Source organism: Mesoplodon mirus (assembly GCF_964341445.2).
Source record: "Mesoplodon mirus genome assembly, chromosome: 14".
NCBI classification, from domain to species: domain Eukaryota; kingdom Metazoa; phylum Chordata; class Mammalia; order Artiodactyla; family Ziphiidae; genus Mesoplodon; species Mesoplodon mirus.
In genome coordinates this window covers 87,334,970-87,360,006 of record NC_138990.1, presented here as the reverse complement: position 1 = coordinate 87,360,006, position 25,037 = coordinate 87,334,970, and the positions used below count along the sequence as shown (strand labels likewise).

General features: G+C 41.9%; 2 protein-coding genes across 9 annotated transcripts in view; one reads left to right on the top strand and one right to left on the bottom strand.

Annotated features, from left to right (window-relative positions):
* Positions 1-4,060: 4,060 nt before the first annotated feature.
* On the top strand, positions 4,061-6,515 carry NAT8 (N-acetyltransferase 8 (putative); the record flags this gene model as incomplete). The annotated part of the gene is given in 7 exon segments (XM_082642399.1): positions 4,061-4,175; positions 4,755-4,828; positions 4,831-4,965; positions 4,967-5,233; positions 5,237-5,290; positions 5,292-5,311; positions 5,313-6,515. Coding segments are annotated over 7 exon segments (774 nt in total). The 3' UTR covers positions 5,422-6,515.
* A 76-nt stretch (positions 6,516-6,591) lies between these two features.
* The window catches only part of ALMS1 (ALMS1 centrosome and basal body associated protein), a 249,532-nt gene continuing 231,086 nt past the window's right edge, over positions 6,592-25,037 (bottom strand). For 4 of the 8 annotated variants that reach the window (XM_082642966.1, XM_082642968.1, XM_082642969.1 and 1 more), the window contains 7 exons: positions 20,609-20,726; positions 18,644-18,847; positions 17,969-18,198; positions 16,718-16,901; positions 14,289-14,352; positions 7,984-8,083; positions 6,592-6,749 (listed from right to left, as the gene is read on the bottom strand). In XM_082642966.1, the coding sequence (XP_082499092.1) occupies positions 6,705-6,749; positions 7,984-8,083; positions 14,289-14,352; positions 16,718-16,901; positions 17,969-18,198; positions 18,644-18,847; positions 20,609-20,726 (945 nt within the window). In that variant the 3' untranslated portion in view covers positions 6,592-6,704. Of the gene's footprint in view, positions 6,750-7,983; positions 8,084-14,288; positions 14,353-16,717; positions 16,902-17,968; positions 18,199-18,643; positions 18,848-20,608; positions 20,727-25,037 lie in introns of those variants that run through there. The other 4 variants (XM_082642970.1, XR_014295936.1, XM_082642971.1 and 1 more) reach the window with 4 other exon arrangements.

Genomic DNA, 25,037 nt, shown 5'->3' with positions numbered 1-25,037 from the left:
ATAGAAGAATAAAATAATTTATCCAGTTACTTGTAACTGTTTAATTAACTGTAATAAGTTAACAGTTACTTGTTAAGCAAGTAACAAATTAACAGTGATATATGTGCTTAATGAGAAGGGCAAAGGCTTCAAAGAGGGAGCAGATACAAGATCTATCTGCTTGGGAGGGGTCAGAAGTCTTGATGGAGAAGGTAGCACTAAAGTGGATCTTGAAGAAAGAACAGAGCCTTGGTCACGTATTGGAATTTGGTCAAGTATGGTCTGCCCGCTGGTGATAGGGGCGTAATGAGGCTTGGAGGTGAATCTTGCATCCCAGCAGACAGAGCTGGTTCTCCTGGAATACAGTGCTTTACACTACTTAATAATTCACTTGTCAGACAGCTGCCTGTTGGGGTCGGCATGTGGTACTGAAAAAGCGAAATGTTCAGGCCTTCAAGTCAGAGCTGCCAAGGCTTGGGTCCCACCCTGCCATGTTCTATGGGGTTGTGGGTAAGATATCTCAGGCTTGTGGGCTTCGGTTTCCCATTTGTAAACTGGAAACAATATCAACCTTAGCTCTTAGGTTGCTGCCAATATCAAATAGTACAGCATAGGAAAAGTGCTTTCTCACAGTGCCAGGCATCTAATATCTCAGTGAGTAACAGCTGTCTGTCCTTCCCTGTATGTACCTGCATAGTGCTGAGGCAGATAGTAAAACCAAATAAGACTCACTGCTAGTGGGAAAGTAAAACTCTGGACAACAGTTTGGCAGTTCCTCAAAATGTTAAAATAGAGTTACCATATGACCTGGCAATTCCACTCCTAGGTATATACCAAAGGAGTTGAAAACAGGTGTTGAAACAACCACTTGTACAGAATGTTCATAGCAGCACTATTCACAATAGCTGAAAGGTGGAAACAATTCAAGGGTCCATCAATGGATGACTGGATGAACAAATGTGGTCTATCCATACCATGCAACATTATTCAGCCATGAAAAGCAATGAAGTACTGATACATGCTAGGACATGGGTGAATTTTGAGAACAAGAGTGAAAGAGGCTGAACGTAAAAGTTCACATATTACGTGTTTCCATTTAAATGAAACATCAAGAATAGGTAAATCCATAGAGACAGAAAGCAGGTTAGTGATTGCCAGGGGTTCGGGAGTGGTGGAAATAGGGAGTGACTACCTACTGACTAACAGGTCTCCTTTTGGGGTAAAGAAAATGCTTTGGAACTAGATAGAGGTGGTAGTTACACAACATTGTGAATGTACTAAATGCCACTGAATTGTACACATTTAAATGGTTAATTAAAAATAAAATAATAGAATAAAATAACACACCTGCCTTACCTTTAGGAGTTCACAATCTTAGCTGGGTCTCTTTAGACTCTTAAGAGTTGGCTGAGGGAACTTCCCTGGTGGTCCAGTGGTTAAGAATCCACCTTCCGGGCTTCCCTGGTGGCGCAGTGGTTGAGAGTCCGCTTGCCGATGCAGGGGACACGGGTTTGTGCCCTGGTCCGGGAAGATCCCACATGCCGTGGAGCAGCTGGTCCCGTGAGCCATGGCTGCTGAGCCTGCATGTCCAGAGCCTGTGCTCCGCAATGGGAGAGGCCACAGCAGTGAGGGGCCCGCCTAATGCAAAATAAATTAAAAAAAAAAAAAAAAAAGAATCCACCTTCCAATGCAGGGGACACGGGTTCAATCCCTGGTCGGGGAACTAAGATCCCACATGCCGCGGAGCAACTAAGTCTGCACCACAACTACTGAGCCTGTGCACCACAGCTGGAGAGAAGCCGGTGCACTGCAACAAAAGATTCTGTGTGCCACAACTAAGACCCGATGCAGCCAAAAATAAATAAATATTTAGAAGAAGAGTTGGCTGAGGCACATTTGCAGCAACATGGATGGACCTAGAGATTATCATGCTAAGTGAAGTCAGAAAGAGAAAGACAAACACCATATGATATCACTTATATGTGGAATCTAAAATATGACACAAATGAAATCATCTACAAAACAGAAACAGACTCACAGACGTAGAGAACAGACTTGTGGTTGCTAAGGGGGAAGGGGCGTGGGGGAGGGATGGATTGGGAGTTTGGGATGGGCAGATGAAAACTATTATATATAGGATGGATAAACAACAAGGTCCTAATGTATAGCACAGGGAATTATATACGATATTCTGTGATACACCATAATGGAAAAAATCTGGAAAAGAATGTACATATATGTATAACTGAATCACTTTGCTGCACAGCAGAAATTAACACATTGTAAGTCAACTATAGTTCAATAAAATGAATTAAAAAAAAAAAAGTTGGCTGAGGCAGAGACAGGTAGATTCCCAAGCCTCAGTTTCACCATCTGCATGCAGGGCCGAGTCTGGAATGTGCTGAGACTTCCAGACTTCATTTCTTATACAGAGAATTACCCATAATTCTTCTATCCAGAGAAAAATGCTGCCAATGTTTGGTGTAACCATTCAGACTTTTCTCTCTGCATGCTTGTGTGTATAAGTTATTTTTGTTATGTTTTTCCAAAAATGAATGAAAACATACTGTTTTATAAACTTTATAGCTTGGTGCTATATTTTGACAATTATTTTTCTTGTCAATAAATCCTCCTCATTATTCATGGCTATGAGGAAGGTTGAAAAGCCTGAATGTAAACCAAGGCCATTGGGTGTTGAGGAGGCCACAGAAGCCGGTGAGAATACAGGAAAGAGAGGGCAGGGACAGATCAAGGACCTCTGGCCCCTCGGCTTGACTATTAGGTTTCTGACTGGTTATTAGATAGACTCATTAGGGACACTCAGCTGAACTTTGGAGCCTTCTATTCTCTTTTGACTCTTAGTTCAAGTTTTGCTTAACATTTAAAAAAATATTAAAATGTACCGGAAACAATGTAACATACCCATGGCTCACCACCCTGCCTTCATGTTAGTTAAACCCTTGTGGCCTTTTTGCGTGCCAAAGATCTGGAGCCTCAGCAGTCTCCATCACCAGCCCTGGATTCCAGCTGCCAGGACGGCACCTTTGGGGTGGTCATGATCTTTCTCTCCAAGTCTGGTCTCTCTCCAGCGTCTTCCTAGATGCTCTTGCCAGAAATCTGGCTGTCATCTCTGACCACTTCTTCATCCTCACATCAACTCCTGCCGTTTCTGCCCCCAAAGTGCACCTCCAAGTGGGCCAGGTCACACCCATGGCCCAACTCTGGTCCAAGTCACTGCTTTCTCTCGTAGGACCCCTGCTAGCCTAGATGGCTCCTTTGTGAACATAGAACAAGGAACTCCTTTCCTTCACAAAGACACAACTTATTGGAAACACAGTTCAGTGAGCAGCGACACCTTTGAGCAAATAAGAAAAAGGTGCCTTTTCCTTTGGTCAGACTCAGCTCTGTGCCAGGGCTCATGGATTTTAGTTCCCACTAGCCTTCTTGGGTGAGGTGCTCTTTTACAGTGAGCAGCCCGCATATCTGTATCTGGAGGCCCGTCTTTTGCCTGGACTGCTGTACTAGCCTCTGGGGGCAGGGGGATATATGCTTCCATTCCTGGCTCTTCCAATCCATTTTTCACATGTAGCCAGAGTAATAGACACACACCACACACCCCACCCCTACCTCTGGTTTACTCCCCAGCTAAAAGCATAACGATGGCCTCCTGGTGTTCTTGGAATAGAGTCCAAACTTCCTAACCTGGATGATAGGCCCTGCATGGCCAGGTCCCTGCTGCCCTTATCCAGCTGTGAAGCACCTTGTGTGCTGAGCCAGGGGACTTGGACTCTGGTCTGTGATGACAGAGAACAGGGTGAGGGGCAAATTCCCCAGGGTCATAGCAGCTGTGTGGAGGGGCTGAGGGTGGACATCAGAGAGCACCAAGGTGCTAGGTGAACTGCCATGGTGTGGGGTGTAGGCCGTCCACAAGGGCAAGGACTCCTGAGCTGTTCCAGACCCTGTGTACCCCTCCAGGCTAATTCCCCAGTGATCAGAGAGTGCAGAATGCACTCCCTGCTCCATCATAGTCCAGCTATTTGAGCCTGGGATTTATGATGAACAAATATCCAGGAGCTGGCCAATGAGGTGCCATCCAGGACCTGGTCCCTGGAAGTGGAGCGTGCCCTTGCAGTCTCTCCTGGATGCCAGGTGGAGGCTGAGGGCAGCGGCTGCCCTGGACACTCAAGGCTCTTGTGGTAGCAGGTGAGAGGCTATGGGTGGAAGGACAGTGTTCTTAGGTGTGGCCTGGAGCTCTGGACCCTCCTCTGGCTCTCAAGGCTGGTCTATTTTTGGTGTTTGGCTCTTATGCCACCTCAACAGCCTGAAAATTTGCAAACAAGTGGGAAGAAGCCTTTGTTGAAACTTGTACTTGGTAACACAGGACTACTGCAGTGTATGGTCCCTGGGAGAGGGACACATGCTTGGCTGCTGCATGGTGCCACCCCAATGTATGGAGAAGCTGAGAGAGCCAGGGAAAGGGGAAAGAGGGGGAGGGGAGGGTACTTCATAACCAGAGATTTGTATATGTTATTTTTTTTAAGTATATGTTATTTTATTAAAGCCTCTAAACAACTTCAGAAGGCAGGTTCTTAGAGAAGACTATGTTACATGCCCAAGGCCATGCATGGAGACAGGATCAAACGCAGACCTTTCTGCTGACTCTACACCTTCTCCCAGTGGTTGTGGCCTATTTCCTCTTGGGTAGAAGCAGAAAGACACATCCTTGAGCAGAGTCATCCCCGGTTCTGGGGGGTGGCTTCTTCTCTCTCCCCCAGGGCTGCCAGGAAGTCATACAGGGACTCCTACCTCTCTCTTGAACTTTGAGATCCAGACACAGAAGTCTTCCATGTGGCTCCTTATCAAATCCACAAATACCAGGAAAATTATCGCAAATGGGTCGCGGGCTTGTTCTCCAAGGTGATGACCGAGCACCTTCCCATCACCTTCCACCACATCCTAAAGCTGCCCCGAAACCTTGTGCTCTTGCTTGTGGGGGCCTCTTGCCCTATTCCTGGTCTCTGGCTCCTGGGTCCTGGCCTTCATGGCCAGCCTCGCCCTCCCTGCTGCCCTGAGGTTTCTTGCCAAATACCACTGGATCCAGTTTGAGGTCATGTCTTTGCACACAGACATGTCTGACATCACCAAATCCTACTTCAGTGAGAGTGGCTCCTGCTTCTGGGTGGTTGAGTCTGAGGGGCAGGTGGTGGGCATGGTGGGAGCGCTGCCTGTTAAGAAGCCCACCCTGTGGAATGAGTAGTTGCAGCTGCTTCACCTACATGTGGCTCTGGAGCACCGTGGTCAGGGGATAAGTAAAAGCCTTGGTCAGGACTGTCCGAGTCTGCGTGGCACCAGGGCTACAGCGAAGTGGTCCTCAGCACCAGCATGCTGCAGTACTCTGCCCTGGCCCTTTACCAGCGCCTCGGCTTCTGGATGATGGGCTAGTTTTTCTTCTCCACAAGCTATAGGCTAGGTGTTGTCCCTGCAATTCAATTTATCTACCGTCTCCCCTCTGCTCAGGTCTCTCAGGCACTGGAGCAAGGAGGGGGCCTAAGATCTGTGTCGTTGTGGATTAGTTTGGAGGAGTCGGCTCTGCTGCGGTAATAAGCAAACCCTGAAGTCTCACTGCGACGGCACAGGAAAAGCTTACTGCTTGTTCACATTGGAACCCAGTGGCCTTGGTGGTGGGGTGGCTCTGCTTCATTCAGTTTTTGGGGTTGCTACTGTTTCATTTATCTAGTGCCACGAGAATGTTGCATAAAAAACCACCACAAAATAATGATCAACATTTTTTTAGCTCATGAGTCTGTGGGTCGGCAGCTTAGGCTAAGCTCGGCTGGGCCGCCCCTTAGATCTCCAGGTGTCATGCCCTGCCTCTTCAGTGCGAGGAAATGCGAAGTCATGTGGAAAGGGCGTGGAGAAGGAGTGTGAGAAGAATCCACATGAGAAGGATCAGGGCCAATGATGCCATCAGTCTGCTATGGCCCCCAAGGTCTCTGCTGAAGGGGAAGAAGGCAGCCAGGGACAGTGTGGGATTTGACATGGACTAGACCTAGAAGTGGCACAACCCACATCCCACTGGCCAGGACCAGGTCATGATTTAAATCAAGCTTCTGTTGCCTCTTGAGTTGTGTCTACTAAAGGCTAATGGCCCCGAAGGAAGCTGGAATGAGGCTAGGAGGTAGCTCTGGACCCAAGGCATCTGTGTCTGCTGAGAGTCTCTGGGCCCACCTGATGGCTACCCTAACCAGACACTGTCTGACACCAAGTCAACAAAAGGGCTCTCACCGTGTTATGTTGCATTTCTTTTCCTTGACTGGTGCTTTCAGATTGAAGTTTCCCACACACCTCAGGGAGACACTGCATAGCTCCCTGCACCTCTACAGATGGGAAATAAATAACCCTCTGCTGCTGCTTTACTATGAGTCAATCAGAAGTTATTTTCTATAAAAACACAAACAAAAAGGGACTTACTCTTGCCTAGAATTAAGATAATACCATTGTAACAAACATCCCTGTGGGCAAGGCCACTGTGGAGAAAGTATTGCTCCTAAACCATCACTAATCTTAGTCATCATTCTACCCAAGACTCTTTAGAAGGTTACTACTTCTAAATTACACATGGACAACAAGATAAGTTTTATTAAACCAGACTCATAAAAGTAAGGATTGTGCTCCTCCAGGCTGATAAAATATAATTCCAAGGCTCTGAGGAAAATACTCTTATGTCAGTTCCAAGGAACTTTTCTCCCCAAGAGTTGACTGGTCACTTTCTGTGGAAGAAAAGAAAGGCAGGAAAGAAAGTTAGATACTCTTGCCACTAGAGGCAGACAGCCACTCCTCACCCCAGACATGTTGCTGAAGAGACCAGTGTTGTTCTCCCCAAATCTTGTTTATCTTTCCCAGCTACAGAAACTATGGTAATTATACAAAAAAATACTTCCTGAAGTGTTTAGGGAAGATGATCTGTAGTCTATTATAGTCTATACAGAAATATAATATTAATATAATCCTAATAGACTAATCCATCTATCAGTTCATAAGCACAATAAGAGGCCTGGCCTTGTGATGCTGACACACCAGACAGGCTATGTAGTGCCTGGGGCATCCCCACTTGAGGGAGCCCAGCCTGAGCTGCGGTATGCGCTCCAGAAGCAGCTCTCCAATCCCACATCAGTCTGGTATGAACTCGTCTCTTGGTTTCTGACTTTCAGAGTCCTCTGGGGGTGAAGTGAGGTGGTTGGGAAAGAAATGAGAACACTGAAGGATCTGGACCTTCAGGCATAGTAGCCCATCTGCTTTCTCAAGGAATTAATTGGTAGCAAGTCCCCTGGCCTGTGAGGTTCTGGGACTTGCAGTACCACTGATTCTACTGGGGCTGTGGGCAGGAAATGGTAGTGGCTCCAAGGCTCTGAGTACCCAAACTGCCAACTTGTATGCTACACTTGGACATTTTCCAATTTATTTAAAAAGTTCTAGTGGTATATGATTCACCCATAAGGGGCATAAAACTATCATTTGGGACTCTGGATGAAAACTCATCCGTTCTGAAAGATGTGGGCATTTCCAGCATGGCATCTAAACTGACACCCAAGTATGAAATTTGGTTTCATTCCAAATGTATGCCTGGAAGGTGCCTTATTTATTAAACAATTTTAAAACATTAAAACAATTTTTTTTTTTTGGCCGTGCCGTGCGGCATGTGGGATCTTAGTTCTCTGGCCAGGGATCAAACCTGTGCCCCCTGCAGTGGAAGCATTGAGTCTTAACCACTGGACCATCACGGAAGTCCTTGGAAGATGCCTTTTTTAGATTTGCCTTTCTAGATTTTCAGATTTGAAGTCTAGTTACAGGTGCTTTTATCTTCTAAATTTTAGTAGTGGTACAATGCGTTATGAGCTTAAGTCCACTCTCCAAATGTGGTTAATTCAAACAGGTCAGATGTGTTTTTCTCAATTTCTCTTTCCCCTGATAAATCTCATCAATCCTGCTCTAGGACTGACTGACCTTTTTATATAGCTGGGCTCGCAGCCGGTAGGACTTATATTCCAATCTCCTCTTTTCCTCTTCTCTCTTTTTCTGTACTTCTGGAAGCTGTTCATAAATCCTTAGAAATGGCACCGATGGAAAGACAGAAAGCAGTGAAGCCACCTGACCACAGAGGCACATGATCACTCCTCCCCACATCTCCCTAAGCTCTACTGCTCTCCAGGCACTCAGTCCCTCAGACAGCTGTGGGCCTGTTGTGTGCCCAGCTTCCTGTTAGACACTTGGACACAAAGAACCCTGGCCTGGAGCACTCATGATCTGAAAAGGGATACAGATAAAAACATAATAAAATCCTGCTAATAGTGGTTACTTATGGGAAAGAAGTGGAATAAGGGGTAGAGATGAACTTCTTTTCACTCTATATGGAAAAATGTATGGTTTCAATATAGGATAATGACTTTGTATTACTACCATATTTTAAGCATGAAAAATAATGCAAAAGAAAATACAATAATCGTCATATCTACAAAATGCTACATAGAGTTATAGGAAAAGAAACAAAACTTATTCTGATTGAAGGAGGTCAAGGAAGACCAGAGAGGAGACTAAGCTTGAGGTAGGTCTTGAAGAATAGTTAGGAGCAGAAAGGGGAGGTGGGGAGAAGGGAGTGTTGGTAAGAATGGAGTCAAGGCTTCACGGAGAGAGTGTAGGGGAACAGGAGGGAAGCAAATGGGGTGAAGGTCTTGTAGCCATGTGAAAACCTTGGGCTCCGTCCTATCAGGGACTGGATGCCACTGATTTTAAGTAGGGAGGAACATGATCAAACGTGCATTTGATAAATACACTCTAACTGGAAATAATGTAAATCTCCAACAAAAGAACAGTTAAACAAATTATGGGCTATAATAAAATTATTACAAAGCATAAAATGTTTCAAATAGTTTTTATGCTATGGGAAAACGTTCACAATACAATGTTAAGCAAAATAAAGCAGGCTACAAACCTGTATATATAGTATGATAAACAATCTGGGGAGAAAGAAGTGTGTTAACACAGGTCTCTGCAAAATCCCCATAGAAACAGGACTGGTGTTAGTTATGTTTAGATGGAAGAATTACGAGTGACATTTATTTTCTTCTTTCTAATTTTTTCTATATTCTCCAAAGTTTTCTATAATCTGAAAAAAAAATCATTGATAATGATGTAGCAGCTCTGTGGAAAAGAGATTAGAGAAGATAAAGAGCAGAAGTGGGAGAAGAGCAGTCCTCCGAGAGAGGAGGCCAAGCCCGCATCAAGGCAGTGAGGAGAATGGGTTCCAGAGTAATCATGAAGGCGAGTCTCCAGGACGCACTAGCCGGCTGCACGTGCAGTGCGGGGTCACAGAGCTGGAGGCAATAGCTCCCCAGCTTTTCTAGTGGGTGAGTGGGTGGCCCAAGTAAGTGTGGGAGAGGAAAATGGGTAGTTCCACTTTGGACACAGTGAGGATAATCACTAACTGAAAACACAAAAGTGGAGGTCAGGAAAGAGACCAAAGAAGAACAAACATATATTTTAAAAAGTCACTGTTGGGCTTCCCTGGTGGCGCAGTGGTTGAGAGTCCACCTGCCGATGCAGGGGACACGGGTTCGTGCCCCGGTCCGGGAAGATCCCACATGCCGCGGAGCGGCTGGGCCCGTGAGCCATGGCCGCTGAGCCTGCGCGTCCGGAGCCTATGCTCCGCAACGGGAAAGGCCACAACAGTGAGGGGCCCGCATACCACACACACACACACAAAGTCACTGTTGATGAAAACCACAATGAAGATAGCACATCACATCTGTTAGAATGGCTATTATCAAAAAAATATGAGATAAAAAATGCTGAGGAGGTGAGAATGTGCTCTGTTGGTGGGAATGTAAACTGGTGCAGCCACTATGGAAAACAGTGTGGAGGTTCCTCAAAACATTAAAAATAGAACTGCCGTATGATCCAGCAATCCCACTTGTGGGTACATACCTGAAGGAGATGAAATCATGATCTCAAAAAGATATCTGCACCCCCATGTTCACTGCAGCACTATTTACAATAGTGAAGACATGGAAACAACGTACATGTCCATCGATGGATGAATGGATAAAGAAAATGTGATATATATATCTACATGTAATGGAACATACATATAATGGAATACATATAATGGAAAATGTGATATATATATACATATGATGGAATAGCCATAAAAAAAGAAAAAAATCCTGCCATTTGCAACAACATGTATGGACCGTGAAGGCAATGTGCTAAATGAAATAAGTCAGAGAGAGAAAGACAAAACTGTATGATCTCACTTATATGTGGAATCTAAAAGCATCAAACTCATAGAAACAGAGAACAGAATGGTGGTTGCCAGGAGCTGAGGGATGGGGAAATGGAGAGATGCTGGTCAAAGAGTATAAACTTCCAGTTTTATGATGAATAAGTTCTGGGGAGCAAATATGCAGCACAGTGACTGTAGTTAACAACACTGCACTGTATACTTGAAAGTTGCTATGACAGTAGAACTTTAACGTTCTCACTATAACAACAACAAGAAAAATAAAATGGTAATTATGTGAGGTGAAGGATTTGTTAACTAACTTTATTGTGGTAAACGTTTTGCAATACAAATGTATGTCAAATCATCCCATTACATAGCTTAAACTTATACAATGTTAAATGTCAATTATATCACAGTAAAGCTGGAAAAAAAGTCACGGTTAGGGAAGGGATAACAAAGCCCATTGGAAAAAGACGAGTTATCCAAAGGAGAACATGTGGTGTGCTTGGGCACATCTGCTTGGGCCAGTAAAGGTTGTATTCTAGGGCTGGAAAGCTGGGAGTAGGGCTAATCAGAGTAGCCAGAAATTGCATTTTGTACATGGATCCTTGAAAGCAATTACTACATACTACTGGAACTGTCTGTCTGCTCATGGTCTGGAGCCAACTATCTTTCATTTGTAGTACCCAGTCCAGTGCCTGGCGCATACCCAAATATATGCATTAATAAGTTAGTGAAAACACTTCTCTTAAAGGACACATTGGAAAAAATGTTTCAAGTTAAGAGAGTCAGGTTCTCTCTTCTTCAAATCTTTTCTCTTATCGGAAACATTTAAACATCTTTGGTAGAGGTAGGTGATGGGAAAAGATGATGAGTAACACAGAGCTCCAAGTCCGCCACATGATACAGTTGAAGGAGTACTGGGTGGGGAGCCTGCTGCCGGACTCTAACCCCAGCTCTGGCCCTGACTTGCTGTTACAGTTTCCTAAAAGTTAAAGGTAGACTAGATGATCTTGAAGATCCCACTCAACTCTATGATTCTCACATGGAAGTAGATGGCTTCTTTGAAAGGGGGCCATATCAGAAATAAAATGGAACAGAAGTACTCTAATGAAAATGTATCAATTTAAAACCTGTCTCTTCCTAGAAGATGGGTACTTAATCCACCCCTACAACTATACTTATATTTTAAAGCACAGATACCTTTCAGAAGATGCCCTACCTTCTTGCAGGCAAGCTTCATAGTCCCATAGAGCAAGGACTCCTCTTGCTGAGGTGAGAGTGTTATTAGCTGGACACAATGAACACTATGTAATTTCCATTAATTAAATTTTGTGACACTCAGAATGAAGCAATAATTCTCAAAGTTTTTGGACTTTCGACACCTTTATACTCCTAAAAATTGAGGGCATTTTTGGTGAATGTGGATTTTATCTATTGATACTTACTGCATTAGAAATTAAAACATTTTTAAAAAATTAAAAAAATACTTATTTCACAACCTAAGTGTCCATCAACAGATGAATGGATAAAGAAGGTGTGGTACGTATATACAGTGGAATACGACTCAGCCATAAAAAGAATGAAATTCTGCCATTTGCAACAACATGGATGGACCTAGAAGGTATTATGCTTAGTGAAACAAGTCAGACAGAGACAGACAAATACTGTATTACATCATTGATGTGTGGAGTCCAGAAAATAAAACAAATGAATGTATATAACAAAACAGAAACAGACTCACAGATACAGAGAACAAACCACTGGTTACTAGTGAGGAGAAGGAAGGAGGGAGGGGCAAAATAGGGGTATAGGATTAGGAGATACAAAGTATGTATCAAATAAATAAGCAACAAGGATATATTGTATAGCACGGGGAAACATAGCCATTATTTTGTAATAATTTTAAATGGAGTATAACCTATAAAAATATTGCACTATGTTTTATGCCTGAAACTAATATAACATTGTAAATCCACTATACTTCAATAAAAAAACTTGTTTCTTAATTTATTAAAAGAAATAAGCCTGTTACATGCTAACATATAAAATAAATATACTTTCCAAAACAAAAATAAGAAGAGTGGCATGTTATACATATTTTGCAAATCTCTTTAATGTCTGGTTTAATAGAAGACAGCTGAATTCTTATATTTGCTTCTGTATTAAGTTTGCTGTTATATGTTGTTCTGGTTAAAGTGTACATTAAAAAAATCCAGTTTACACACATATGTAATTGGAAAAGAAAAGAGTATTTTACTATTCTTTTCAGATAATTGCTGATTTTCTTTTTTTTTTTTTGGCCACTCAGCTTTCGGGATGCAGGATCTTAGTTTCCCAACCAGGGACTGAAACTGCGCCCTCAGCAGTGAAAGTGCCAAGTCTTAACCACTGGACCACCAGGGAATTCCCTGATTTTCTTGATACTATACCAAATCTTGACAAGTGGTAGTTTAAATGTTGACATATTTACTTATATAATATGAAAAATACTACAATTATTTATGTCACTGCTGATCTCATCAGAAAAGTCTAAGTACTGGGAGATAGTCAATCTCATAGTGGTAGACACAAGTTTTCTAGAATTCTATTCTTTACTTGAAAGCTCAGATTTTCTCTTTGGCAATAAATACTGTCAGCTGTTTTCCCGGAGAAGTGACAGATTCACTTCCTCATTTTCAAGAAAATATCTGTCATATACCCAATTTGGAATAATTAGTTTATCAGTCATTCTTTCAAGTAAAAGCTACGTTCCATGAAAAAGGCAGCTAGTTCAGCTCACTACACAAACCAAGGCTTTTCCTTGAACCAATCATCATATCTTGGTATGCAGCAGAAGTGCTTTATGTGTACTTCCATTACACTGCTGCCATGTGGCTGTGAAGAATAAAATGCCAACTAGACCAGCACAGTTTGGTCCACTGTCTCAAATAGTACTAAGGCATCAGCAGTTTTAGTCCTCCCTTCATTACTTTTGCATCATCTGTACAAATGTCAATACAGTTTAAAAGACACATAATATCCTAGTATTATTTTGAAATTTGTTTTGACCTGGCAAATCCCCCGAAAGTGTCTCAGCAACTTCCAGAGGCCCACGGACCACACTTTGGGAACCACTTGATTAAAGCATCCCTTTGAAATACCTATAAGGAAATGGTTTACTAAATGGAGAGTAAAAAGATTTCAAGAGGAATGCTTTAATTTACCTAAGATAAACTGTTTTCACGCACTATGCCAACTATAAAACTGTTCTTATTAAAGGAAGTCTCCAATGACCCCCTAAGAGGTAACCAACCATTAACTTAGTTATATGGCAGTCTCATAAGCAATATATGCATATTTCTAATTAATTAATTGCTAAGGAATGCAAAGGCACAAAATTTCAAAAGGTAAAAAATTAGTCTTTCTCCAACCTCTGTACCCCAGTCACTCAGTTCCTTGTCCCAAAGGCAACAACTATTACCAATTTTTTGGGTATCCTTCCAGAGATAGTCTATGCATATACAAGCATATGCATCTATGTAAGCACAAATACTTTTTTATTAAAGACTATAAATGGTGGCAGTGTACCCATGCTTCTGAAACTTGAGTTTTTTTTAAGCCTAATTTACTGTGTCTTGGAGACTATTCCCCTATCTCTCATTGTACTGGATACAATTCCTAGTAAAAGGATTGCCTAGATGTAAGGCCCCAGGTATTTACTTTTATTTAAAAATATTTTTTATTTATATTTGTTTCTAACAAACACAAGCCTGACTAAGGCAAGCAAATTAGTGGCAATTCTTTGTATTTTTTATATATGAGGCATCCATACCATGATCTTCTATTTTTCATTTCTTTTTTAGTGCCATAAGTGAGAAACTATTTTTATAACTAATTTTCTCATAATGTATTGTTTTTTCTTTTTTTTTTTTGTCTCTCATAATGTTTTAACTAGAGCATAATGCCTTTATTCTGGAGCCAAGCTGTAGCTCCTGACCTTTGGTGGCCTGATTTATACTTTTATAGTTACTTATTCTTTTGGCCTTACCATTTAGACCGCTGAATCATTTCCTTCTTTCCAATAGGCCTTTTCTTTTGGGCAGCCAGGAAGCCTAAGCAAAAGAAGAAGAGGTTTTTTTAATGGATTGTGTCTTTTTTTTTTTTAATTGAGGTATAGTTGATTTACAATGTTACATAAGTTTCAGGTGTACAACATAGTGATTCACAATTTTTAAAGGTTATACTCCATTTATAGTTATTAGAAAATATTAGCTATACTCCCTATGCTGTACAATATGTCCTTGTAGCTTACCTATTTATTTATTTTTTATTTATTTGCGGTACGCGGGCCTCTCACTGCTGTGGCCTCTCCCGCCGTGGAGCACAGGCTCCGGACGCGCAGGCTCAGCGGCCATGGCTCACGGGCCCAGCTGTTCTGCGGCATGTGGGATCCTCCCGTACCGGGGCACGAACCCGCGTCCCCTGCATCGGCAGGCGGACTCCCAACCACTGCGCCACCAGGGAAGCCCAGCTTATTTATTTTATCTCTGAATCCCCTACCCCTATGTTGGCCCTCCCCTCTTCCCTCTCCCCACTGGTAACCACTAGTTTGTTCTCAATATCTGTGAGTCTATTTCTTTTTGTTATATTTACTGGTTTGTTGTATTTTTTAGATTCCACATATAAGTGATGTAATACAGTATTTGTCTCTGTCTGACTTATTTCACTAAGCATAATACCCTCCAGGTTAATCCATGCTGTTGCAAGTGGCAAAATTTCATTCTTTTTTATGGCTGAGTAGCAGTGGTGTCACCCATACCAGCCCCTAAAAACTGAAGGACCTGAGACTTGATTTATTTCTCTGTTTCCATACCAGCCCCTGAGAGCTGAAGGACACTTGCCCTGATTTATCTTTGTGTTCGTTTCAAAAGTACCTGGCATTTGGCAGAGATGTTTTGCAGCCGTACTTTGAGAGATACATGCTTTGAGAGATATATAGTGGTGAACTCCCCCAAACCAGTTCTGACTTGACCATAAGAACAAGTGTGCACGGATGAAACCTGGAAGTGTCCAAAAGTTACCTTTGCTTTGTTACCATGCTATGATCTCTGCTCAAAGGGAGCATCTGTACTCTGCTAGGCACAATCTGTGCCATGTGCAAAGGACCATGGAAGACTGTGCATGCCCTGGCTGCCCCCAGCTGCCCCTGAAAATCTCCACCCCTTTCCTTAAGCCCTAATGACCTACCTGCCTCCTAACCCTTAAAATCCCTTACTCTGCTCCCTTCAGGGAGAAAGTATATTTAGAACATGACCTCTCCTTTCTCCATTCCTTGATCAATGAATAAAGTCGATGCTCTGCTATGTCGAACCTGGTCTCATTCAATTGACATTTGTGACTCTAGGCAGAGGACCCATTGTGGGGTCCCCGACCCTTAGGGGATCAGTAACGGGGGATTGTGCCTTAATAAGGAAGGGTGTGCTGCTCAAGAACTGTGAGAGGGAGCTGCTAGGACTTTGCGCCCCTACCCTGAGCTGGCAGTGCTGGGTGGTGAGTAATGGCCAAGGCCAAGGCCAGGGTTAGACTATGATGACTATGATAGCAGCCTGAGACTTCTGAAGACACAACACTGTGGCACAGACTAGACAGTGTGCATTGAAACACTGACCAGGTTACAGGTAAGGCTGTGATGAAAGCATTAGGTAGTACTGTATAGTTTTCACAGATTTCACATATTCTTTTACTGAGATCTTACATCTAGCATAATTGTTAAGAGAACAGACTCTAGCGCCAGCCCACCAGGGTTCAAATCCCAGTTTAACAGGTGTGTAAATCTTGGGCAAGGTACTTAATCTCTCTTTGGCCCAGTTTTCTCATCTGTGAAACAGAGATATTCATAGTATCACCTCAGAGAGGTTCTGCAAGCATTAAACAAGAACAATGCTGGGCAAAACATAAGGGCTATATAAGTATTTATTATTATTATTATTATTGCTACCCTATGAAGACGGCAAGCCTGGAATCAGCCCCAAGCCCCTCAAAACATTATACTTTTGGAACTAACTTGCTCATGGTGACACAGCTGGTTTTTAAAAACACCATTCTTGGGAATTCCCTGGCGGTACAGTGGTTAGGACGCCATGCTTTCACTGCTGAGGGCCCAGGTTCAATCCCTGGTCAGGGAACTAAGATTCCACAAGCCACGTGGTGCCCCCAAAACAAAAACAAACCCAAACACCATTCTCACTGCACACTCTCATTTTTAAAGTGTAGGCAAGAGTAACTGGGCTTATTTGGATTGTGAAAGTGCTGAGAGCTAAATTGGGCAGGTTCTGCTACCTAAGGAGATTTGAGTCTCAACAAGCAAAAGGTCACTTTCTTACCTGTAACTAGCCTGGCACTGAGCAGTGCTGCCTTGCATGAAGCAGACCTTGCCCTCTCTACCAAGTAATAGGAAAATGAACAGGAAGAGTATACCTTTCTTAGGGAGCAGGTGCATGGCATCCCGGTGGCCCTGCCATTCTCGCACAGTGTTGAACAGTGCCTCCCGTTCACTCTGTAACATGTTCTGCAGCTTCCTCTCCTGGACTATTAACTTCAGGCGCTTTATCCGTTCCCCAGAGCGGGAGATGAAGTCAGGTCTGTGAAGTTGCAGTGATTCCTGAGGAGGAGAAAAAGCCCCCAACCTCACATTAATGATGTACATTTTTCTCCAAGGGCCTAGAAAAAACAGTACCTGCCTAACAGGTTTGGAAAGCCTGTTTGTAACTAACAGAAAATATCTAGAGTTGAAGAATTATCTAACAACTCCCTGTGAGGGAAAGCTCTACTAGGAAAATCAGAGGGATCAAAGAAATGCCTTTGGAATAAGCTAAGAACTAAGACTGTGGCAATTACAACTCTCCCCAGTGTTGATGGGATAAAGCTTGGCCCATTGTGCTATTTTTAATTTCCCTTCAAAGAAATACATCATTAAAAAAAACATTTTCTGGACTTCCCTCGTGGTGCAGTGGTTAAGAATCCGCCTGCCAATGCAGGGGACACAGGTTCGATCCCCGGTCTGGGAAGATCCTACAGGCCACGGAGCAACTAAGCCCTTGTGCCACAACTACTGAAGCCCACGTGCCTAGAGCCTGTGCTCCGCAACAAGAGAAGCCACCGTAATGAGAAGCCTGTGCATCGCAAGGAAGAGTAGCTCCCACTCGCCGTAACTAGAGGAAGCCTGCACGCAGCAATGAAGAACCAACGCAGCAATCAATCAATCAATCAATAATAAATAAATAAATAAATAAATGTAAAAACCAAAACAAAAACATTTTCTTTAGCTCCCCAGGTACTTATAAAGAAGAGAGCCGGTGCCTTTAAAACCCTGTGTTAAGCAGAAATCGGAGCTATGTAAATGCAGGAACAAATATAAGGCTGACGCAAACATCAGACCTCTACTGCACGCCACGTGCTGGTATCTATCTACAAACCCAATGAGCAGCTACACAACATCCTCCCTTCTATTGCCTGGCCCCCAGATACTGAGGGTGATGCACGATTTATAACGGCTAACAGTAAGGCAGCCTTTGATTAATGAATGTGAGAACAGATGAACTGTGGAGGTGCTAGAAACGAGGATCACTTGACTGTACTTCAGAAAGCCAAGTCACAGGTTTAACTCTTGTATCTTGCCCCTTCTTCCTCCTTAAACATATGGCTCAAATTAACTCAATGTCATTGTACCTGTAGGGTTGCTCTCACAAATGGCTTCAGTGGATCTCTGCCTGGGCCTGCTAGTGAACTGTGGCTGTCCACGTGCTGTCCTTGCCAGTTCTGTTCCTGTAGTGGCTCCCTCCAAGGCATGGTGTTGGTTACTGGTGCAAACCAGGAGACACCAGGGCCATGAAACTTGGGCAGGTTTTCCTTCTTAGGACCAGACTTCACATTTTCCACAGGAACAAACCATGAAACTCCTATAGGAATTATTTTTAAGAAAAAAAAAAGATTTTACACTTTTTTCATCAGAGACGTGCACAATATAGGCTCTCAGGGACTCAGTTGTCAGCAGCCACCAGGATGCCCTGGAGTCTGCTTAACTGCAGGTGTGACTCAGTAATTGTAGTGCTGGATGCAGTCAGCCCTCTGTATCCATGTACACGGAATCCTTGGATTCAAGGGGCAGTACTATGCCATTTTATATAAAGGACTTGAACATCCATGGATTTTGGTATCCATGAGTGGTCCCGGAACCAATCCCCTGCAGATACGGAGGGATGACTGTACTTTGAAAATTTGCCAAGGTGGTGCTGGGGAAAAGATAGGGTCAACATAAAGTCATTTAGAAACAAAGAATCATAGCTTTGCAAAAGACTTGAAATTCACTATTTTTCTACTAAGAAAGCAGAATTAGAAACTGACCTTCCCAGCAGCTCTGCTTATTCTTCCTTAACTTTCTGTCCCCAAGATAATTGTTAAGGAACCTTTTCTCTTCTATCTTTTCTTCTGACCAAGAGGTCACATCACTGTCCTCTTCTACTCTAGCCTCGCTAGAACTTGGAGTTGGGAAAGTCATTCCAACATCTCGAGTGTGTTTTCTGACACCATTCACAATCTCCAACGTACCTAAGGGGAAAGATCACAGCTATCTCTGGGAAGAGCCTTGAGACTTGGTTGGCAGGTATATTCAAGTCAGTAAATGAAAACTTAAAAAAAAAACTAATCATATATTTTCTATTCTGCAAAGAAAAGGAATTGAGAAGATCTATAGTTTTCATATCTAAATCTGGTAAAATAGGGAATTCCTGGCGGTCCTGTGGTTAGGACTCCACACTTCCACTTCAGGGGGCACAGGTTCGATCCCTGGTTGGGGAACTAAGATCCCACGTGCCGCGCAGTGTGGCAAAAATAAATAAATAAATAAATAAATAAATAAATAAATAAATAAATAAATAAATCTGGTAAAATATTGAAAACAATCATTGAGACACATTTTTAACAAGTATCATTATGCAAAAATATTTGTTGAAGATAGTGCTTTGAATGAATGCAAAAGACAATGCAAGCAGAGTGGAAAGGTGATATAAACTGTTTTGGAATCATATTATTGTACTTACTATATCAAGCCTCTTCAAAGTTTTATTGTAATTTCGGTATGTGATATTTTATATTTCCTTATTTTTTAGAACAAGTTTGAGTTGTATTTTCTCTTATGGTCATCAGAAAGTATCCTAACTATGATAAGTAATATACATGTTTTTCTTATTATGATACCTGAATAAGGAAGGGTAGTTTCACTATTACCATTAGAGTTGGATTTTTTTATTCCACTTCAGTAAATGAAAAAAATTTAAGCCTTCAAAATCGCGGGCTACTGTTTCCTCTTGGGTGGGGTGAAGGGGTATGAGGGAGAGAGAAGAAGAGAGGGAAGACGAGGGTAGAGATAGAGAAATGGAGGGGGTGTGTGTCTGTGACAGAGAGAGAGAGGGAGAGACGGTTTTCATTTGTCAGTTTAGATATTAGAGGGAAAGAACTACTAATATGGATTCAATGGGAAAAGGATTTCAGTTCTGGTCCCAAGTGAGAGGGACAGTAAGTGCTTATAGTCCTACTGGCAGTTACCGAGGTAAGGAAGAGGTTAACAGATGTAAAGATATGACTCGAAGGGAAAAATAATCAAGGAGCAAGTTTATTTCTGTATTATAAAGTCAAAAGATATAGGAAGTCATAAAGTGAAAAGCTTCCTTCCCACCCTTGTTCTCCATTCATTAAGTTTTCAACCCTGTGATTCCAGAGAATTTTTTGCACACATTCAAGCAATTCTCTTCCTTCATTTTTTAAATACATGTAGTAGCATGCTATACACTATTTTGTACCTTGCTTTTTCTTTTTAACTATATATCTTGGAGATCTTGACATATTAGTAGCAAGAGCTTCCTCATCTCATGTAGGACTTCATTATACGGATATACAATAATTTATTTAACAGTTTGGCTACTGATGGACATCTAAGTTGATTTTACTTTTCTGCTTATAATAAACAATACTCCAGTGGTTAATTCTGTACACTTGCCATTTTACACATATGCACTGTATATTTATAGGCTAAACTCCTAAAGTAAAAGTGCTGGGTCAAAGTAATTTTGATAGAAACTGTCAAATAGGGGTTGTACTCCCAACTTATATTCCTACTAGAATGTACCTATTTCCTTACAGGCTTGCCCACAAACTTACTATCAAACTTAGATTTTTGTCAATCTGATAGGTGACAAGTGGCATTTGAGTATAGTTTTAATCTTCATTTCTTTTATTGTGAGTGAGGTTGAGTATCTTACCATAGTTTTAAGTGCTACCTGTATTTCAATGGAAATGTTTAAATTAATTTACCTGCTTGTATGCCCTTATTTAACATATGTACATTTTGCTTGTTGCAAAGGGTAGAGCTCGAGCTCCAGAAACTGCTGGTAGAAGACGAAACAGAGTCAGAAGAAATATGGTCGCTCACCTGGAAAAACAAGAGATCCTGTCATCATTACCTGTAGTCAATGGCACAGTTACCCAAGGGATAAGAAAATACTATCACCAAGAGCCCTTTCTAATTCAATTCAAACTGTTGAGATGAGGTTGCCAGGAAGCTTGTGACAATGTGAACATACTACTACACACTTCGGGATGGGGAGGGGGATGCTGCTGCAGTTGGATACGGGCCTGAGCTGTTTTAAGAAGGCAGGACAGACTGGTTATGTTCCCAGGACTTGAAAAAACTCTGAAGAGGATGCGAGACAAAGATTAGCCTGGTGTGCCTTCAGAGTGAAATTCTGAGTTGACACCAGCATAAAATTTTGATGAGAGATAAAGAAGGCAGGGGATAACTAAAGAGACTGAGTGATGAACTGCAGAGAGTGCTTTCCAATAAGATCCGACTTAGAAACTTAAAAGGGTAAATGCCAAAGACCTGAGAGGCGCCATGAGAAGTCCTGAATGAGTGGAATATTGCAAAAAGCACTTAAAGATTTGAGGCCAAAAGGTTGTTTTTAGCAAGTAGAGCAATAAAGGGAGTTGATGGTGGAGTGCTAGTGGATGACAAAAAGATTACCAAAATATAGTCGAACAAATACGATATAAAATAGTATTTCTTAAACTTGTTCATCAGAACAATCTCCTGAGGGAGGGTCCTAACCCAGAACAATGAATTGGAGTTTCTAGGTGAGGGCTCTGGGCATCTATATTTTGAATAAATGTCAGGTGCTTGTCTACTTAAGCACATTTGGTAGAGTAAATTGAAGCCCAAGTCAGGAAAGGAAACAGAGTATCTGCTTCCCTGAACTAGATAAACTATATTTCAGGGTCTTCAGGGAATTTGCAACAGATCCTGGAGGAGACAGGGCTGGCTATGTTAGATGTCTGGGGACAGGAAATACTTTAATTTTTTTTTTTTTTTTTTTTTTTTTGCATTACGTGGGCTTCTCACTGCTGTGGCCTCTCCCGTTGCGGAGCACAGGCTCTGGACGCGCAGGCCCAACAGCCATGGCTCACGGGCCTAGCCGCTCCGCGGCATGTGGGATCTTCCCAGACCGGGGCACGAACCCGTGTCCCCTGCATCGGCAGGCGGACTCTCAACCACTGCGCCACCAGGGAAGCCCGGAAATACTTTAATTTTAAAAAAGATAAGCATTGCAAACTGCAGGGTTTAATAATGATGACCTGTAAAATTCTAGCATGGATCACAAATTTGATAATTTGCAAGCATTTGGAGGTTAAATAAAAGATGAGAAAAATTTAGCCAAGGTTCATTAAGGCTGGCAGAATAAGGCCTGCCAGGTTAGCCTTGTTTTTCCTAGTAGACATGGTCACAACTAGATTTGAATAAAACAACAAAATTTCTCATTACATACTTGAGGGCAAGATGGAGTTATAGGGGTTGAAGGATAAGGTTGGTAGAACCAGCTTTCCCACATAATGCACATCTGGGAGGGCCGAAAGGGCTGTCAGGATCCCAAATAATAACAGGCATGACAGGTCAAATCAAACAAGGGGTAATTGTCAGGCCCTACACATCAGGCAGGAGGAATAGCAGCAACTCCGAGGCAGTAGAAAAGGCTCTGAGTCGGGTGTCCAAAGACCTGAACCAGCCTCAGATCTTCCCTTTACTAGCTGTCTCTACTTGAGCAAGCCATAATCTCTGTGCCAGTTTCCCCATCTAGAAAAGGGAACACCTAAATTTCTGAAATTATAGAAGTGTTACAAAGAACAAATGATTTAGATTAAAAAATGTAAAAACCTACTAATATAAAACTATGAGACTATGATGATGTTAAATCAATATGTATGAAAGGGTGGTGAGGAAGATCTGAATGGCAATACACTATAATTTTTCTGCAGCTGTTTTTTTTTAAAAAAAAGAGAGAGAACACTTTGTGCACTAAAATGGACTTTCAATATAGACTGTCAAGTACAAAAAACAAAGGTTGCTGCCATTTTTGTGAAAAGGGAAGAAAACACATGCAGTTACTTGCTTTTTTATGTATAAAATATCTGTGAAAGTATTGGAACTAATAAATAAGTTTAGCCAGACTGCAGAATACAAGATCAACAAGATAAAAAAATCAATTGTATTTCTATATTCTAGCAACATGCAATCTGAAAATAAAATTAAGGAAACAAAATCAGGGAATAAATTTAACAACATAAGTGCAAGGCTTGCACACTGAAAACTATAAAACATTGGTGGGAGAAATTAAAGGTTTAAATAAATTGTGAGACATTCCACATATGTAATTTAAAAATGGACAAAAGATTTGAATAGACATTTCACCAAAGAAGATATAACAGTGGCCAATAAACATATGAAAAGATGTTCAACGTTATCAGTCATTAGGGAAATACAAATTAAAATCACAATGAGATACTACTTTACACCCACTAGGATGACTATAGTTAAGAAAGATGGGCAGTACTAAGTGTTGACAAGTAAGTGGAGAAACTGGAACCTTCACAAACTGCTGCTGAGAATGTAAAATGGTACAGCTACTTTGGAAAACACTTTGGCATTTTCTTAAAAACTAAACATAAACTTACCATATGACTTGGCAATTCCAGTCCTACGTATATATGCAAAAGAAATGGAAACATATGTCCACACAAAACCTTTTACAAAAATGTTCATAGCAGCATGATTCACGTTATCCGCAAAAAAAAAAAAATCAAACAATCCAAATGTCCAACAACTGGCAACTGGATAAACAAAATGTGGTAGAGCCATACAATGGAATACTAACCAGCAATAAAAAGGAGTATTGATACATACTATAACAAGGATGACTCTTGAAAACATCATGCTAAGAAGCTAGATGCAAAAGACTAGATATTATATAATTCTATTTACATGAAATGTGCAGAAAAGGAAAAAGGCAGATTGGAGGTTGTCTGGGGCTGGGAATGTGGATTGATTGCAAACAGGTATAAGGGACTTTTCTGGGTAACAGAAGTATTCTAAAACTGGATTGTGGTGATGATTGCACAGCTCTGGAAATTTACTAAAAATAATTTGCAAGAACAAGTAACACAGTAGCTCTGGAAAGGAAAGATGGGTGCCTGGGGAACGGGAGAGGGAAGACACTTTATCAAACACTCTTTTATATATTTTTAATGTTGTACCATGTATTATCAGTTTAAGAAATGAGAATAAACAAAACAAAAACTTATAAGGAAGAGTGTGGCAATAAAGGTTTAATGGCTTTGGTGAGTTCAGTAGGGGTAAAACATATGTTAGGCCATAGAAATGTTCTAGCTTACAGAAAGGAAGATGATAAATCGTCTGTCACCATCTGAAGCACAACATGCTTATTTCAAAGGGACATGCTTAAAAACAGGATGTCAACAAATAGACCCAGAAGCTGTCAACTTAGGAAAGGGGAGTAGAAAGGATGACCTGTGAGAAATGGTTCAAAGAGTGAAGACCTGAGGGAAAATACTTCAGGGAAGGAAGTGGGGACCTGAGAGGTAGAAGATTAGATCTCTTTTCTGTGCCTTCAGAGAGCAGACCTGGAAGCAGAGCCAGGAAATCTAGTACAGGCAGATTTGGGATCTTTTAAAGTTTTAAAACCTTTGCCAACTGGAGCCTTAGACAAATGAAACAAGTTGCCAATGAGCGGCAAGTGAGTGGTGGAGCTGTTGAAGAAGAGGCTGGAGCACCCTGGGGAGCAGAGGCAGCAGAAGTGTTGATGGTCCCTTCCAAGAACGAGTCTGAGAACCTCTGGCACTTCCAAAGTACATGGTATGCACCGCTGGGTGTAAAGCACACACGTTTACATCGGATTAAATGAGAAGCCTTGGTGTGTGTGTTTCTGCTCCTAGTTTCAATCTTTCTGATTAAGTTCATTCCTGCCTATAAAATGGTAAACATTTAAAAATAGAAAAGTCTAAAAATAAATTCTTTCTCAACAAAATGTATCTAGTTAGCACTCTACGACGGTGAAAATCAAAAGGACAGACAAAAACAAGTGTTTTCAAGGATGTGGATAAATGAGAACCTTCATACATTGCTGCTAGGAATGCAAAATGGTAACAATACTTTGCATAACAGTCTGGTAGTTCCTCAAATGGTTAAATATAGTTACCATGTTATCCAGAGTATATCCATTCGTAGGCATATGCCCAAAAGAAATGTAAAATACGTCCACACAAAAACTTGTACATGGGGCTTCCCTGGTGGCACAGTGGTTGAGAGTCCGCCTGCCGATGCAGGCGACACGGGTTCGTGCCCCAGTCCGGGAAGATCCCACGTGCCGCGGAGCGGCTAGGCCCATGAGCCATG